The following is a 16,719-nucleotide window of genomic DNA, read 5'->3' as shown; positions in this document are numbered from 1 at the left end:
GTTCTAACTGTTGCTTCTTGGCCTGCATACAGATTTCTCAGAAGACAGGTAAGGTGGTCTGGTATTGCCTTCTCTAAGAATTTTCCAGTTTGTTGTGATTCACACAAAGACTTTAGCATAGTCAATGAAGCAGAAATAAATGTTTTTCTGGAATTCTCTTGCTTTTTTGATGATCCAGTGGATGTTGGCAATTTGATCTCTTCATCCTCTGCATTTTCTAAATCCAGATTGAACATCTGGAAGTTATTGGTTCATGTACTATTGAAGCCTAGCTTGGAGAATTTTGATCATTTCTTTGCTAGCCTATGAGATGAGACCAATTGTGCAGCAGTTTGAACACTCTTTGGCATTGTCCTTCTTTGGGATTGGAATGAAAACTGACCTTTTCCAGTACTGTGGCCACCGCTGAGTTTTCCAAATTTGCTGGCATACTGAGTGCAGCACTTGAACAGCATCATCTTTAAAGACCTGAAATAACTCAGCTGGAATTCCATCACCTCCACTAGCTTTGTTCATAGTGATGCTTCCTAAGACCCACTTAACTTCACACTCCAGGATGTCTGGCTCTAGGTGAGTGATCACACCATCATGGTTATTCAGGTCATTAAGACCTTTTTTGTATAGTTCTTCTGTGTATTCTTGCCACCTCTTCTTAATATCTTCTGCTTTTATTAAGTCCATACCATTTCTTTCCTTTATTTTGCCCATCTTTGCATGAGATGTTCCCTTGGAATCTCTAATTTTCTTGAAGAGATCTCTAATTTTTCCCAATTCTATTGCTTTCCTCTATTTCTTTGCATTGTTCACTTAGGAAGTCTTTCTTCTCTCCTTGCTATTCTTTGGAACTCTGCATTCCAAAGATGGATATATCTGTCCTTTTCTCCTTTGTCTTTCTCTTCTCAGCTATTTGAAGCCCTCCTCAGACAATCATTTTGCCTTTTTGCATTTCTTTTTCTTGGGGATGGTTTTGATCACTGCCTTCTGTACAGTGTTACAGACCTCTGTCCACAGTTCTTCAAGCACTCTGTCTATCTGATCTAATCCCTTGAATCTATTTGTCACTTCCACTGTATAATTGTAAGGGATTTGATTTAGGTCATACCTGAATGGCCTAGTGGTTTTCCCTACTTTCTTTAAGTCTGAATTTGCCAATAAGAAATTCATGATCTGAGCCACAGTCAGCTCCTAGTCCTGTTTTTGCTGACTGTATAGAGTTTCTCCATCTCCAGTTGCAAAGAATATAATCAATCTGATTTTGGTATTGACCATCTCACTTACTATAGCTTTATATTAGTTTTTGATATGAAAAGCCCTCCTTACTTCCTCAGAAGCCTTTTGACATTTCTTACCTTTTTCACTCTTCTCTATAAACTATAAAATCAGCTTGTCAAGTTCCACCAAGATATAAATAAGTATTGAGATTTTAACTACAGTTGCATTGTATCTACAAATCAACATGAAGAAAGCTGACATCTTTTCAATATTAAATGTAGCAAGCCATGAACATGAGGTATTTCTCCATTTATTTAGGTTTTCTCTCCTGTCTTTTAGGAAAGTATTCTAATTTTCTATGGTCCAAACTTACACATCTCTTTTCAGATTTATTCCCAGCTACTTTATACTTTCTGTTGCTAGTGTGAGTCTTGCGGTTTCTTTGTGTGTGTGTGTGTGTGTGTGTGTGTGTGTGTTTTAATTATTTATTTGGCTGTGTTGTGTCTTAGTTGCGGTGCAAGAGTCCAGTTGCTCTGCAGCATGTGGGATGTCAATTCCTTCACCAGGGATCAAACCCGCATCCCCCACATTGCAAGGCAGATTCCCAACCACTGGACCACCAGAGAAATGCCCCAGTGTGAGTCTTTTTAAAACTGATTTTTCCATTTGTTTGTTCATGTATCTAGAAACATAGTTGACTTTGGCTCATGGGTCATATATCCAGCCACAGCGGGCAACTCTCTTATTATTTTAAATAATTTCTTGGCAGAATTTTTGTTGTCTAAGTAAACAATTATATCATTTGAAAAGGACAGTTTTGTTTTCTCTTTTCTAATTCCCTCATGCAATGCAGAATAGAAGTGGTGATTGTAACATGCTTACCCTTGTTTTGAGATTATACAGGGAATGATTCTAATGTTTCCATATTTTAAATGATTTTGGTTTTGGGGAGTGGGGTTTTTGGGTTTTTTTTTCCCTTTTTATAGTTACCAAAATCTGCTTAAGGCCATTCTCTTCTGTGCCTACTTTTCCTTGATATTTTTTCATGAATGAGTATGGAATTTTGTTCTCTTAACACATAAAGATCAAATGGCATTTCTACTTTCTATGTATTTAATATTTGTCCTTTTCTTTCATATTCTCTACCTCTTTGTCTCTATGTGTTCATTCAGTCACTTCTTCAGAACTACCTTTCAGTTCATTAACTTTCTAATTTGATATTTAGTCTATGTCTTTTTAATTTCACCAAATCATTTTCCATTTTTGTCAGTTATATTTTATTTTTCCAAATTCAGTTGGTCATTTTAATATTTGCTTACAACTTACTATTTCAGGCAGGGGTGGCATTTTTCTTTTTTTTTCTGGAAGCATTTCATATCTTGGCATTCTATATTATGTATTTGATCTTTCCAACACCTAAAACCCTCAGGAGAGTCTAAACATTGCTTGTTAATTATTCTTACACTTACTTTAAAAAATGTCTAGGTAGAAAAAAATAATCATGCTAGATACTTCAAATGGGGTGTTTAATACAAGCAATTTGTTTTAAAAGTAGGTTGGGCCTGGAAGATTGAAAAAGGAAAGGTGGTGTTACCTAGAGATTAATCACTGTCCTGAGCCACTCTCCCCTAAGGCTGGCGGAGCAAAGGGTGGAGGGTTGGCAGACCCCATGATGCTACCTGCACTCACCCTTCCACTCCTCCATAGCCTGCGCTCCTACAGGCGGCACAAGAGCCTAGAGTCCACAGTGCGTTTGAAACGAACAAATTTGCTGCTGAGCCTTTCGGTGAAGGTCCCCTTCCTAAGATCCAGCTGTGCTGCTGCCAGCATCTAGATAAAAAGAGAAAAGGAGTCTCTCCCCTCCTACCTCCTTAGAACCTAGCCAGAACCAGCTGACAAGGGCATTTTGGAAATGTAGTTTTCAGACTCATGGCCTCTCGCAATGCAGAGGATTTCAGAAGAGTGTAAAAATGTTCCAGAATGCTAACAGATTAAAGCCAATATTGTTTCCTTGCATGATCTGTGATTGTGAGTTAAACTATGGTTCAGTTATCAGTAGAAAACCTCTGGGCCTACATTAGGATGTTGTTGTTATTTGCCAACTAACTTGGCGCCAAGTCGTGTCTTACTCTTTTGAGACCCCATGGACTGTAGCCTGCCAGGCTCCTCTATCCACAGGATTTCTCAGGCAAGAACACCGGAGTAGGTTGCCATTTGCTGTTTCCTCTTCCAGGGGATCTTTCCAACCCATGGATCAAACCTGAGGCTCCTGCATTGGCAGGTAGACTCTTTACCACTGAGCCACCTTGGAAGCCCCTACATTAGGATGCTTTCCTTCAAAGATGACCCCTTGTAACAGACAACTCAGGTATAGTTATTGGCTTTGAGGGCAGTCTTCCTGGAGTGTGTACATGGAAACTAAGTTGCACAAATACAGAGGGTAACATATACACAGAATGCAATGTAGATGATGCCCCTTGGAGGTCTTTCTCCTGGTGACTCTATTGCTTCTCACTCTCCTGATTTCACTTGTTTTTTTGTTTTTTTCTTTTTTTAACATCCAGTCTGTTTGAAGGGAGTGAGCAAAGCTTCCCTGGGAGCCTGGCGATGCATTCACAATTTTTTGTTTAGCAGAAACTATTTAGTCTGCCTTATGGTCCAAGCTGGAAGTCTCCATGTAGTACTTCTATAAAAACAATGAACTGTTTCCTTTCCCCCTCTCCCCACAAGAAAGGAGGAAAATGGTAAGGCCAGCACAGAGTCTGAAATTCTGTTAGCTACCTTTCAATGGAATGTGAGCTATCAGCAAGACAGGGCTTCAAGAACTGAGACTGTTCTAGGGGATGAGGCCACACCTGAACCAGCTGGGTACCAAACTCTTTAGGTTGTAGGACCTTGAATCTCCAAAGGTGCAGAGACTTATGAGCTGAAGACTGTTTCCCAGCACTAATTCTTTTTAAATATATATATATGTATATATATTTAAATTTTTACAATGTTGTGTTGGTTTCTGCCATACAAAAACACAAATATCTATCATATGACCCAGCAACCCCACTTCTGGGCATATACTCTGAAAAAACCATAGTAGAAAAAGACATATGTACCCCAGTGTTCATAGCAGCGCTGTTTACAATAGCCAGGACATGGAAGCAACCTAGATGTCCATCTACAGATGAATGGATAAGGAAGATATGGTACATATATACAATGGAATATTATTCAGCCATAAAAAGAATGAATTTGAAACAATTCTAGTAAAGTGGATGAACCTAGAGCCTGTTACATAGAGTGAAGTAAGTCAGCACTAATTCTTTATTAGAGGCCATAATACTATGCTGCAGCCTACAATGAAATGGTTAAACTATAAATGTCAAGTAAGACTAGCACAGGAACTTGAATGTAGATTTAATTCTTCAGAATTAGCTAATTTAAGGTCACACCTGGAAGGAGTACCTGAGAGAAGCAGTAGTAAATGGAAAAATAGTCTGGTTGCTACTCAGTAAACCCAGGGAGGCTCAAAGATGCTGAACAGGGCGGACAACCTCTTGTGGGCAGGTCAGACACACTGCTTATTGTCCATTAAAGATAAAAGCACCAGCAGGTCCATCTTTACTACTCAGAGTTGTAAAAGTTCCAAGAAAACTTAAAAAATTTAACATTAATATTCTAAATGCCATATAATGAGGTTTCTTCATGAAAGATTGTGTCCAACGCTGGTTTTCCACATGTGTTGTCTTGTGTTTATTGTGTCTCCATATTATCTTTTTGTGCTTTTTTTTTTTAAAACCTTTGTTGATCACATCAAATGTGGGATGCTGTCTCTCCATTCTGCTTTGTCTATCTCATTTTCTTTTCCTCTCTGTTCTTCCCTAATCTCCTATCTCTAATTTTACAGTCAAGAATTTGGAACAGACACAATTTTTGTAATGCATATTATGTATCTGCTAAAAGATATGAAGTCCTAAATTTAAAACAGATGAATAGATCATTTCATATTTCCTTACTTAAACGAAACAAGTTCATTTTACACATTTCAGGGGCCACACCTGATTTTTCTCCTAATAACAGAAGAGGAAAAAAGATGTCTCTCTCCTGACTTGGAAACACACCTAACTTGGGAACCTCATTAGAAATGGTATATATAAGTTCCATAAGCTGAAGTGGAAAAATGAATCAAAAATTCATTCTTGATCCACTCTCTCTGCCCCAATTTTTAATCTGGATTTAATTCAGCCCTGTCCTCCTATTCTGGTATTTAATTCAGTTAGGCATTAGGCTGAGAAGGGAAGGAGGGAACCGAGACTTCACAGCTGTAATTCCAGACACCTCATATGACCTATTAAACACACAGCTCTATGGAGAGAAGGGTATTAGAAGGGAACAGCTACAGTTCCTAAAAAAGATCAGATCTATGAATTTAGTAAGAACCTCAGGCCCAGCAGTGGACTCTCAGCCAAATCTGTGCTGGTAGATGGTTTGAAAAGAGAAGAAAGCTACAGAGAAAGCCCTTTCAGGAGACTGACAATTACTGTCTCGCCTTCCACTCTCACCTCCATCTGTCCACAAGGTATGGACAGCACCCTCCAGTGAATGGCAATTTCATTCTTAATCCGAGGGTTAGTTTTGAGGCTCCTACAACTTCACTTGAGTTCTTGATTAGAATTAAAGAATCTCAGAATCCTTTGAAACCACGTGATCTAATTCTCTCCTGTTGTAACTGAAAAATAGTGATGATGTAAGGACTCATTCAAAGCCAGTGAAACAGTGGCAGGGCCAAGAAGAGAAGTGAAGTGAAGTCGCTCAGTTGTGTCCAACTCTTTTCAACCCCATGAACTGTAGCCTACCAGGCTCCTCTGTCCATTGGATTTTCCAGGCAAGAGTACTGGAGTGGGTTGCCATTTCCTTCTCCAGAGGATCTTCCCAACCCAGGGATCGAACCCAGGTCTCCCGCATTGTAGGCAGACGCTTTACCATCTGAGCCACAGGGGAAGCCAAGAAGAGAACCTCACTCTTATTCTAGGTGCTATTAATATTGCATACTTTATGATATTTTGTGGAGATTAGATATGCACAGGAATATAAGACTTTCATTAAGAGTCACACTTGAAAACATAACATAAATCTTTGGGGGAAAGTAGTTGGAGATTACTGACTGCACTTCCATCAGTCAGTAAGTTAGTTACCTGGAAATAAGAGTCAAATTAAAGGATGGGTTATCTGGGCAAATGCCAGAGACATCAGTCTTAACAGATGCTGGACAGAGGAGCCTGGTAGGCTACTTATTCCCAGAACCCAAGGCCTCTGGAGGATGGGGACCTCCATGGAAGCCATCAACCTCTGATACCTGGAGCTGTAAAGCTTCTTCCTGAAGTTCAGAAAGCAAGGCCAGAACACCTATCACTAGCCCAAGGATGAATAAATATAACTGTTAAAATATCATGGGTTTGAGGTCTAGCATCTAATACCTCCTGCCCTGCCCCCATCCCCAAAATAAAAGATGCTCAATAAACAAACACATTGGCAGAAAAGACATGCTGATAAAAGAACCAGAAGGATGAACAAAAAAACCCTAGATAATTTCCAATCTTCCCACCTTGGTCCCTTCTCAACTGGTAAATTTGAGACATGTGTGCCTGCTCAGTCACACTGGATTCTTTGCAACCCCATGGGCTGTAGCCTGCCAGGTTCCTCTGTCCATGGGATTTTCCAGGCAAGAATACTGGAGTGGGTTGCCATTTCCTTGTCCAGGGGATCTTTCCAATCCAGGGATTGAACCTGCCTCTCCTGCATTGACAGGCGGGTTCTTTACCACTGAACCACCCGGGGAGCCCAAGGACTCATCCGTTGTCCTACTCACACCTCATAGCACCTAAATAGTCCAGCTGCCCAATCACACAGCGCCCACCAGGGGTGCTAAGGGTACGAGTGGTGTTTCCTTCTTAGTCCTCACGATCCATTATTACTGCCCTTCCAAGTCCAGGGTCACAGGCAGTGGAAATTAGGTCACCTCAAGAACCTCCGCTCTCAAGGCTGGGGAGGCCAGGTCTCTCTTCGCCGCCCCTACCCAGTCATAGAACAGGAATTTTCAATTCGATGAGAGAATCGAATCAGCAAAGCCGGCGATTCGTTCGGCTTGAGGGAGGTCCGGCGAACGCTGCAATGGCGAAGCGGCCAGCAGGGGGACTTCGGGTAGGGCGGGAGGGGCCAGGAGGCGTGGTGGCCCTGCAGGCGTGATAGCACGTGTGCCGGGCGCGCGGGCCGGGGCCGGCGTGTTGGGCGTGTCCCGGCCCGCGCGGGTCCCTCTTCGGCGCGTGCCGGGCGCCGTGGCCCCGCTGGCGTGGCGGGGACCCTCGGCTCGGTGGCCCAGGCGTGGGCCCGGGCGGCGGCGCGGGCGCGGCCGGTGCTCCTGCAGAGGGAGCTGTGCGCCCGGGCTGGCGCACGCACGGCGCCGCCCGCTCCCTCTTGCCGCCGCCGCCGCTGGGCCCGCCCGCCGGGGAGGGGCTCCGGGCCTCGCCGACAGCTGCTTCCTGCTTCCCGCACGTCCTCGCCGCCGCGCAGCCGGTCCGGTCCTGAGTCCCGGCCGAGAGTCCCGGCCGAGAGCAGCCCGTCGCCGCCGTCGCCTTCCCGGCACCCGCCTCGCCCCGCGGCCCGCTCGCGCCCGCCCCAGAGCCCACGCCGCCCCTGCGCGTCCCCGGCCATGCTGTCCTTCCAGTACCCCGACGTGTACCGCGACGAGACCGCTGTGAGTACCCAGCGGCGCCTGGCCCACGACCCGCCGCCCCTCACCCTCTGCGGCCCCTCGCCCCCTGCTCTCCCCTCCCCCTCGGCCTTTGTTTGCGAGACCCGGCTGGGGGTTCCCGGCTCCTCCCGAGGCGCGGGGGCCCTGGTGGCCGTCACCCTCCGCCCGCTGGCGGCGGAGCCGGTGGTCAGCCGCCGCTGGACCACTTCCCAAGATCATCGGGGTCAAGGGCGAACACGCAGGTGGGCGTGGGCGTCTGGAGAGAGTGGGAAGGCAGGACGTGTCACTGCGTTTTTGCTTGGAGGAGGCTCTTGCTTAAATATGGTGGTAGGAGAAAGTGTGGATGTGTGTAGATGATGTCCAGTTATAAGACAAAAGCAAACTTTTTCAACTCACAAATTAAAAATACTTAGAGTTGAAGTTCATTCATTCGATTTTTAAAACGTGTGTGGAGCGCTTCCCCCTGCCGGGTGCTGGCGGCGGGCGCTGGGGATGCAGGGCGGAGATAGAGTCCGTGGAAGATGGGGCAGGGCCCCGTGATGTGCCGGTGCTGATCCGCGTGTTCCTAAACCAGAGCAGAGTCGGCGGGGGCCAGAGGAGGCCTTAGAAGAGGAGAGGGTGGCCTTTGCAGAATGAAGTTTTGCCTAGGGCAGGGCTTACCCACCATTTCCCTCAGTTTGTAGATAACCTCAGAGTCACTGTGGAGATCCTGTGGGTGGAATTCTGGGCAGAACCTTTTTTTCTCTTTTTTTTGCGTGTAAAAATTAGTTTGGCATCTTAAGAACTGGAGTAAATCCAAATGTTGTGGGCATAATTCTCGTAGGAATAGCCAAATTCCTCAGATGACTTAAAATAGAGTTGGAATAAAAAGATTTTTGTATAATACAGTTCTAGATTTTTTCTGCTTGCTTTGACCTGATTTGTGCCTGAAGTCTGTACTTTAAAGCACTTCTCATTTTGAGGTAAAGGGTTCTGGGGCTTTAGAGCGAAGGATGTAAGGGTTGTTTTAAATTAAGACTTCCAAGTGGTACTAATGCATTCATGGTTTCTTTGACCTGTGGCCATCTGGTAACCATGTTTTCTCCGTCTGTTCAGCTGTTTGCTTATTAAATTTACTCCCCCAAGAAGCCCTATCTCCGTGGTTCAAGAGTTGTTTCCTTTGTGCAACAGGAGTAACGTGATCCAGCGGGAATGGAAAGGGGATAGACCAAGTAAGAAGACCTGAGTGCTAGTTGTGGCTTTATCACTCCCTCCCTGGATGCCCTTTGGCAGATCCCTTGCCTGTTACAGGCCTCCTCTTCCCTGAATGAACTATTACGGCTGGCTTGGCTAACAACAGAGTTTACTTGCTTCAGTAGTAAAAGTATCAATCGTTCGTTCATTCAGGTGATGCCCTGGCCCTGCCGTGTGCCAAACATGAGTAATGGTAAGGCATAAATATCTTGGTTTGGTTTTTGAGGATCTCTGAGTTTTCAGGAGAGATACAATTATAACATTTGATAAGTACTGTTTTAGATTTGTTTTATTTAAATGGGGGAGGGGTGCTTCTTCCGTAACTTTTCACTTTTGGGGTTACCAAAACTCTGCAGTTCACCTAATCTGTGTTTAACCATTCTTGAAAGGGTGAAGTGAGGATTTCCTGAAGATGTCAGAAAGATTATGAACAATTAACTGAAAAGAGTATACCGTGGATTTTAATACTATGCAGTTCTTTTGCATCAGAGGAGTCGTGATCAGCCTCAAGGCTGAGGAAATGTAGCGCTTGGTCCAACCTGGACCCTGTAGATCACCCAGGTTACTTGTCCCAGCCCTGACAGCCTGTGGGCAGTGTCTTTTTCCTGTGACAAAGTCCTGATTACTAACGCAGGCTTGACTTAGGCATTTACTCAAATGGTAGCCTTGATTTCTAGGATGGGTTTGTTTTTCTCCAGCAGTGCTAGCCATTGCCGTAGCTCTGTCTGTCTCCCTTGAGCGTCTTCCAGCCGTGCACTCAGCAGTCTCCTGCTGAACCGTGGGCTTGGAGCTTGCAGTCCCATTGGATCCACTTCTGCATTAGCTAGCAGATTTTTGGAAACCATGCTGTTCCAGTGTGATCCTGTGGCCCATCCCCCGAGAGCGTTGCCCTCAGGGAATTTAGGCCTGCAGCGGCAGAGTGTGCAGGATGAGTGGAAAACACCGAGGAGAATGGCATTAATTTTCGTCAGGAGGTAGAGACAGTATGAGAATTGAGGCTGGAAGTTGGTCAGTTGGTTAAGGTTGAAAGGATATTCCTGGTCATGTGACTTAAAGTCATAGTTATGTAGGGCCGGACAGTCATGGAACTGCGTCTGTTTGGGGATGGCAGGAAGGCCATTGTGACCAGAACATCTTGGGTGTAAGCTTGGATGGCGGCTGGAAAGGGAAGATAAGATGGGGCCAGGTTTGATGGGCTCTGCCTGCTGTGTGTACAAATGTGCATTTGGCAGCAGGCAAACTATTGACTAATACAGTGAAATATTCATAGTGATAATGTCTTATCAGAACTCCCTTTTTAAAGCGTCTTTGGAAAATATGGAATGGTTTGCGAACTTTAATCAGATGGGAAAATCAGGTACTATATAGCTTGAGTGCAGGGGATGTGGCTTGTGAGATCACCCCATTTGTAGGCTACGCTCTTATAAAAGAAAAATGTAGGGGCCAGGTGGATGGGGGGAGGGCACTTGGCTCCTGGGATTGTCCTGGAGAGAATCTGTTTCTTCTCCTGGTTAGAAATGCCTGCTCAGTAACTGACTTCAGTCTGCTTTAGATTATAAGGCAGGTACGGGAAGTTGGGGCTGTTTGCTCAGAGGTGAACACCATTCAGTAGGCAGTCCAGTGTAGGGTGCACTGGGTTCTGAGTAAAGGTCCAGCTGTGCCCTTGCCAATTCACAACTGGTCTGCTTCATTAGCAAAAGGTCAAGTCCTCCGGCTTTGGGGGCTGCTCAAGATGGGATCACTGCTCTCCCTCCGGCTTGTTAACCATCTGACCCTTGTCAGCTGCTTTAACTATGTCCAGCTTCAGTTTCCTCATCTGGAAAAATGAGTTGATGGTAGCCTTACAGTGAGGACCAGATCAGATAAACGTGGCTATGGCACAATGTTTAGCTCACAGCAGATCTACAGCCTTCACCCTGCCAATCTCTGAATTGCATTCTGCGGCTGTGAAGTAGGAATATAATCAGCTCTCTTACAAAGGTGCTTTAAAACATCAGGCACAGCAGTATGGATATTCAGCAGCCGTTCATTGCTTTGGGTCTAGCACGTGGCAGCACTTTCACTTAGTCATAAAACTAAGATTTGCTGTTAATCTTTCCCCCTTTGTTAAGTTTCTGGATATGTCTGAGTTTTAGTAGCATCAGCAAATTTGGAAAACTCAGCAGTGGCCACAGGACTGGAAAAGGTCAGTTTTCATTCCAATCCCAAAGAAAGGCAATGCCAAAGAATGCTCAAACTACCACACAATTGCACTCATCTCACACGCTAGTAAAGTAATGCTCAAAATTCTTCAAGCCAGGCTTCAACAGTACATGAACCATGAACTTCCAGATGTTCAAGCTGGATTTAGAAAAGGAAGAGAAACCAGAGATCAAATTGCCAACATCTGCTGGATCATCAAAAAAGCAAGAGAGTTCCAGAAAAGTATTTACTTCTGTTTTATTGACTATGCCAATATGCCTTTGACTGTGTGGACCACAACAAACTCTGGAAACTTCTTAAAGAGATGGGAATATCAGACCGCCTGACCTGCCTCTTCAGAAATCTGTATTCAGGTCAGGAAGCAACAGTTAGAACTGGACTTAACAACAGACTGGTTCCAAATAGGGAAAGGAGTACGTCAAGGCTGTATATTGTCACCCTGCTTATTTAACTTATATGAAGAGTACATCATGTGAAATGCTGGGCTGGATGAAGCACAAGCTGGAATCAAGATTGCCAGGAGAAATATCAATAACCTCAGATATGCAGATGACACCACCCTTATGGCAGAATGTGAAGAAGAACTAAAGAGCCTCTTGATGAAAGTGAAAGAGGAGAACTAAAAGTTGGCTTAAAGTTCAATATTCAGAAAACTAAGATCATAGCATCTGGGTCTGTCACTTCATGGCAAATAGATGGGAAAACAGTAAAAACAGTGACAGACTATTTTTGGGGGCTCCAAAATCACTGCAGATGGTGACTGAAGCCATGAAATTAAAAAATGCTTGCTCCTTGGAACGAAAGTTATGACCAACCTAGACAGCATATTAAAAAGCAGAGATATTACACTGCCAACAAAGGTCCGTCTAGTCAAAGCTGTTGTTTTTCTAGTAGTCATGTATGGATGTGAGAGTTGGACTGTAAAGAAAGCTGAGCGCCAATGAATTGATGCTTTTGAACTGTGGTGTCGGAGAAGACTCTTGAGAGTCCTTTGGACTGCAGGAAGATCCAACCATTCCAACCTGAAGGAAATCAGTCCTGAATATTCATTGGAAGGACTGATGCTGAAGCTGAAACTCCAATACTTTGGCCACCTGATGGGAAGAAATGAGTCATCTGAAAAGACCCCGATGCTGCTGGGAAAGATTGAAGGCAGGAGGAGAAGGGGACGACAGAGGATGAGATGGTTGGATGGCATCCCCAACTCAATGGACATGAGTGTGAGTAAACTCCGGGAGTTGGTGATGGACAGGGAGACCTGGAGTGCTGCGATTCATAGGGTCGCAGAGAGTCGGACACGACTGAGTGACTGAACTGAACTGAACTGAATTGAGGGACGTTTTTAGTGTCTGGTCCATTCCTTCTGAGGAATATTTGGGGGAAAGCTGTTTGCAGATTGTTTTGAGTCTCAGCTCTGATTCTGAACTCAGTACGGCCCTGGGCATGTTGCCATCTTGTGCTTGACATTGCTCCTGAAAAGACTGGGTTGGAAGATCTTGCACAATTTTACATTTTTTTGATTCCTATTGTCAGAGAAAAGATGGTTGTTACTGTAAGCATGGTGTTTTACAACCATTTCAAGGTGTGTAAAATGTAAGAGACTTGCAGATGAGAAAACAAGACAGAAAACCTTTTCTTCAGTGGTGATAATCAGCTACAATTTAGAGAGGCTTTTGGTAAGGATTGAAAATTGATAATTTTAGGAAGACTCGTCGGGAAGGCTTTCATCTGGTTTTGTGTGCCTTGCACTTGTTGGTCATTATTTGCTGGGCAGTCCTTGTGTTCCAGCTCAGTTGCCTGTCCTTCTAGGTGTGCGTGTCCCCAGGTACTGTCTCCCCAGCACCAGATGAGGACAGATGCTGACCCCTTGCGGAAAGCCAGGGGTCTGAGGCTTGGGAGAGAGTCTCAGTTGACCAACAGCCACAGTGGAATTTTGATAAACAGTAGAAACAGCAGGTTTTCCTTTTCCAGGAGAGTGTTTGCTTTCCTTAGGGACTAGCCCTTACCTTCTGGTATTACAGAACAAAACCGAGGAGACAGGTGCAAAATATCTGAGACACTGGTTGTCTTCCAGACAACTGCACACAGGAAGCCTCAAATGGAACGTTGTTCAGTTGTTGAGAGAGACTTGATTGGAAAGACGTTGTCCATGTGGTTTCATTTGATTAGATTAATCACATTACTGTGTTATTGGGGTATCTATCTGTTGGTAGTTTCTTTGGGCATAATCACCTGGGGAGTGGTGACTTCAGTTGGTCTTCCAGACTCAGTCAGTCTCTGAGGCCAGGCCCACTCAGGAATTGGGTTTTCCAAAAGTTCCCACGAAGGGGCTCCCGAAGGCATCCCCTCAGCCAGGCTGTCCTGGCAGTCAGCAGTTTTATCTCATCAAATATCAGGGTAGTCTGAATGCATGATACCTTTGTGCCTCTTTTCCTACACAGTGAAAGAAAGCATTTCATACCAGTACATTGAACAGAATAGAGGCTTCAGTTGTAGAAATGTTCTCTCATTGCATGAAAGTCAGCTTTCTCTGACGTCAGTGAGCATCATTACACGTTCGTTAACTTGGTTTTTGGTAGTTTAGACTTAAAGGCAAAATTGATCATATTGTACATTGTCGGGAGATTTCCTAAGCATCTGTAAGCTTAGCCAGAACTGGGCAGTGCACCCGTGTGTGATGGCTTCCTCCCAAGCAGGCCCTTCCGCTCTCCCCACTGCGTTGTGTCATTCAGGCCTTGGCCACCAACAACACGTTTTCAAGTTTCTTTAACACAGTGGCAGGCCTTTGTCTTGTGTTGTACAGACAGAGCTGTTCCTATTCTGACCTTTCATCTCTCCTCCTGCTCCAGCTAAAATGTTCTTTTCATTAAGGGTGGTTTGACACCTTTGAGAACCTGCCAACTTCGGTTCATGTGGTAATTTGGGCAGACACGTTGCCAGTGAGCCAACTGGGCTATTTCAGACCGCCCCTTTCCTATCTCTGTCACATTCTGAAAGTAGTGATGTAGTTGGGGTTAGACACTAGTTACCTAATACCGCACTTTGTCTTTTGCAGGTACAGGATTATCATGGGCATAAAATCTGTGACCCTTACGCTTGGCTCGAAGACCCAGACAGCGAGCAGACGAAGGTAAATGAGGGCTTATGATGAAAGAGAAGGTGGTCTTCATAGCTCAGACCAAACCATAAACATCAGTAACTGTGGCTTTTCCCTCCTAGTATTATCCTGTGTTGTCTGCAGTGGGACGATGAATAGACCTGTTATACTACCAGTCTCTGTGAAATGATTCGTGAGAAACGGTGAAAGTGTTTTTAGTCCCATAGACGATCACACAGCTGTTTTGAATAGTGTTTATGAACTATAAGAACACTGATGAACCAGCTGTTTGAAATGAAAGTATTTGAAAAAAGGAAAACAAATTTTTACTGAAGAAAAATAAAAACTTAGAGAATAATTTTGTGAAGAAAAAAATTGCCTAATACATTTTTTCCCAAAGGAAAGAAAATATATTGAAGAAGTAGTACCAAGTCTTGAAAACTGAATGCTGGTCTTAGATTATTTATTGATTTTAATGCAACAACAATACAACAACTAAATTATAAGTAAACTGAATTCTCAGTATCTTTTTATATTTTATAAAGGGATGAAGGGGAGAATTTTCTACTCTGTCTAAAAATATTCTTTTGGAGAAACATGTAGTATTTTGAGCCAAAGTCTCATTTTGTTAATGAAGCTTACCCCTAAGTGCGATGTCTGATGGTTGCTATTTTCCTTCTTGGAGTATCCAGGGCTTGTCATTTGAGATTCATTGTTTACATATGCTGTATGTAGTTAAGTTTGCTTGGATGAGGGAGTGGTGTTTCTCCAATCCACTCCGAGTTCTTTGACTTTTTTATTTATAGCCATATTAACTTAGTATATAAAAATATGTATACAGTTTCTAATATCCTCAGCACTCCAGAAGTTTGAGCTTCTTTAGAATCCCAGAGTACATTTCCTATTTTAAAACAAAAAAACAGAAAAAGTTAATGCCTGCTGAGTGGTTTTCTAGGCCAGCTCCTAAAAGCCTATGTCTTAGCTGTTCTTGTATCTTGTGGTCCCTTGCCACTGTATGTATCAGTGTTCCCTGGAGAACTGAACTCTGATTTCCAAGACAATTCGGATTTTCCAAGAAGGCATTCCCTCCTGATGTGGACCTGGCTAGTGGGGTTTGGGGTGCTTTCCTTCACGCCCACCCCCATTCCCTGTCCCACACTCCTGCGGCCCTTTCACGCTCCCTGGTCAGTGGGTTGCAAACTCTACTGCCTTCATGTTCTTAGGGAAAAGCTTCACCAGGAGTGGAGTGGAGTGATGGGCTTAGCCAGGCACGGTGTTACATGGAAAACGAGACAGCAGAAGCAGGAAGGGGTCGCTTCTGCTGGAGTAAATCCCATGTCAACTTGTCCTTCTTCCTTCATTCCCAAGGCACTAGCTTGCCTGCTTCTCTTTCCGCCACCCTTGGCAGTTCTTCATGGCAAGCATTTCTCTTCTCCTCTGCCCACTGCAGAAACTCTTAAAACTTCTTCCTGTCCTTTGTCCTCGAAGTAAGCACACCCCCATTTTGAGTTTTTCTCGTGGTTTTTACTTGTATCTGTACTCCCTCATTCTCACGCTTTCCCCATTCCCTTCAAGAAAGACAGAGGTCTCATGGGTGAGGATGACTGATGTTTGGGTTTTCATTTTTCTTTGGTGAAGCAGTGAGTTTTAGAGGTTGGTGGGGAGCAAATGAGAGACCAATGGGTGACTGGAGGAGCGGGCAGAGGCTCCAGCTCTGCAGCTGAGGCGAGGAGGGGCAGGGGCAGGGCTGCGTCCTCTCCTCGACCCTGCCACGGACAACCTTGGTCCTCCAACTTTGGACTGGACTGAGACGGATTGAGCCTGGAAACAGAGGGTCACAGGCAGCCACATAGCCTGTAGTGGATGGAGAGCAGGAGAGAGGGGGATGAACTTCCTGTGTATCTCTGGAAAACTGCCCCCAAGGACTGTCTCTATGCTGATTCCTTTGTCTAAGGAATTGGGTACAACCTGGATTTCTGCAGCCTTTGATGGGTATTGAGTGATTCAGCTATGTGAGAATGGCCCAGTTTTTGTTTACATGTTAATGCATGCGCATTTTGCTATGCCTTATTTGATGATGTCTGGTCCTGTGGTTGACAAGCCACTTAACTATAGTAGGTAAAACTTTGCTAATTAGTAATCTTCTAGTCAGCATTGGATAGACGCCAATGACATTGGTATATACACTGTTATTTTCATGGTGTGTATTTAATAATAGATGTTTACTGTGTGC

At 44.3% G+C, this 16,719-nt stretch overlaps 1 protein-coding gene across 1 annotated transcript in view; it reads left to right on the top strand.

The window, feature by feature from the left end:
* Positions 1–7,489: 7,489 nt before the first annotated feature.
* Positions 7,490–16,719, top strand: part of LOC122422752 (prolyl endopeptidase) — a 133,563-nt gene continuing 124,333 nt past the window's right edge. Inside the window, exons 1-2 of the mRNA XM_043439380.1 lie at positions 7,490–7,957; positions 14,445–14,519. Of these exons, the coding sequence (XP_043295315.1) occupies positions 7,913–7,957; positions 14,445–14,519 (120 nt within the window). The 5' untranslated portion in view covers positions 7,490–7,912. The remainder of the gene's footprint in view (positions 7,958–14,444; positions 14,520–16,719) is intronic.

The sequence above is a fragment of the Cervus canadensis genome, chromosome 20 (assembly GCF_019320065.1).
Source record: "Cervus canadensis isolate Bull #8, Minnesota chromosome 20, ASM1932006v1, whole genome shotgun sequence".
Lineage (NCBI taxonomy): Eukaryota > Metazoa > Chordata > Mammalia > Artiodactyla > Cervidae > Cervus > Cervus canadensis.
Note: the sequence above shows the minus strand (reverse complement) of the source record. Positions and strands in the feature narration are given on the sequence as shown.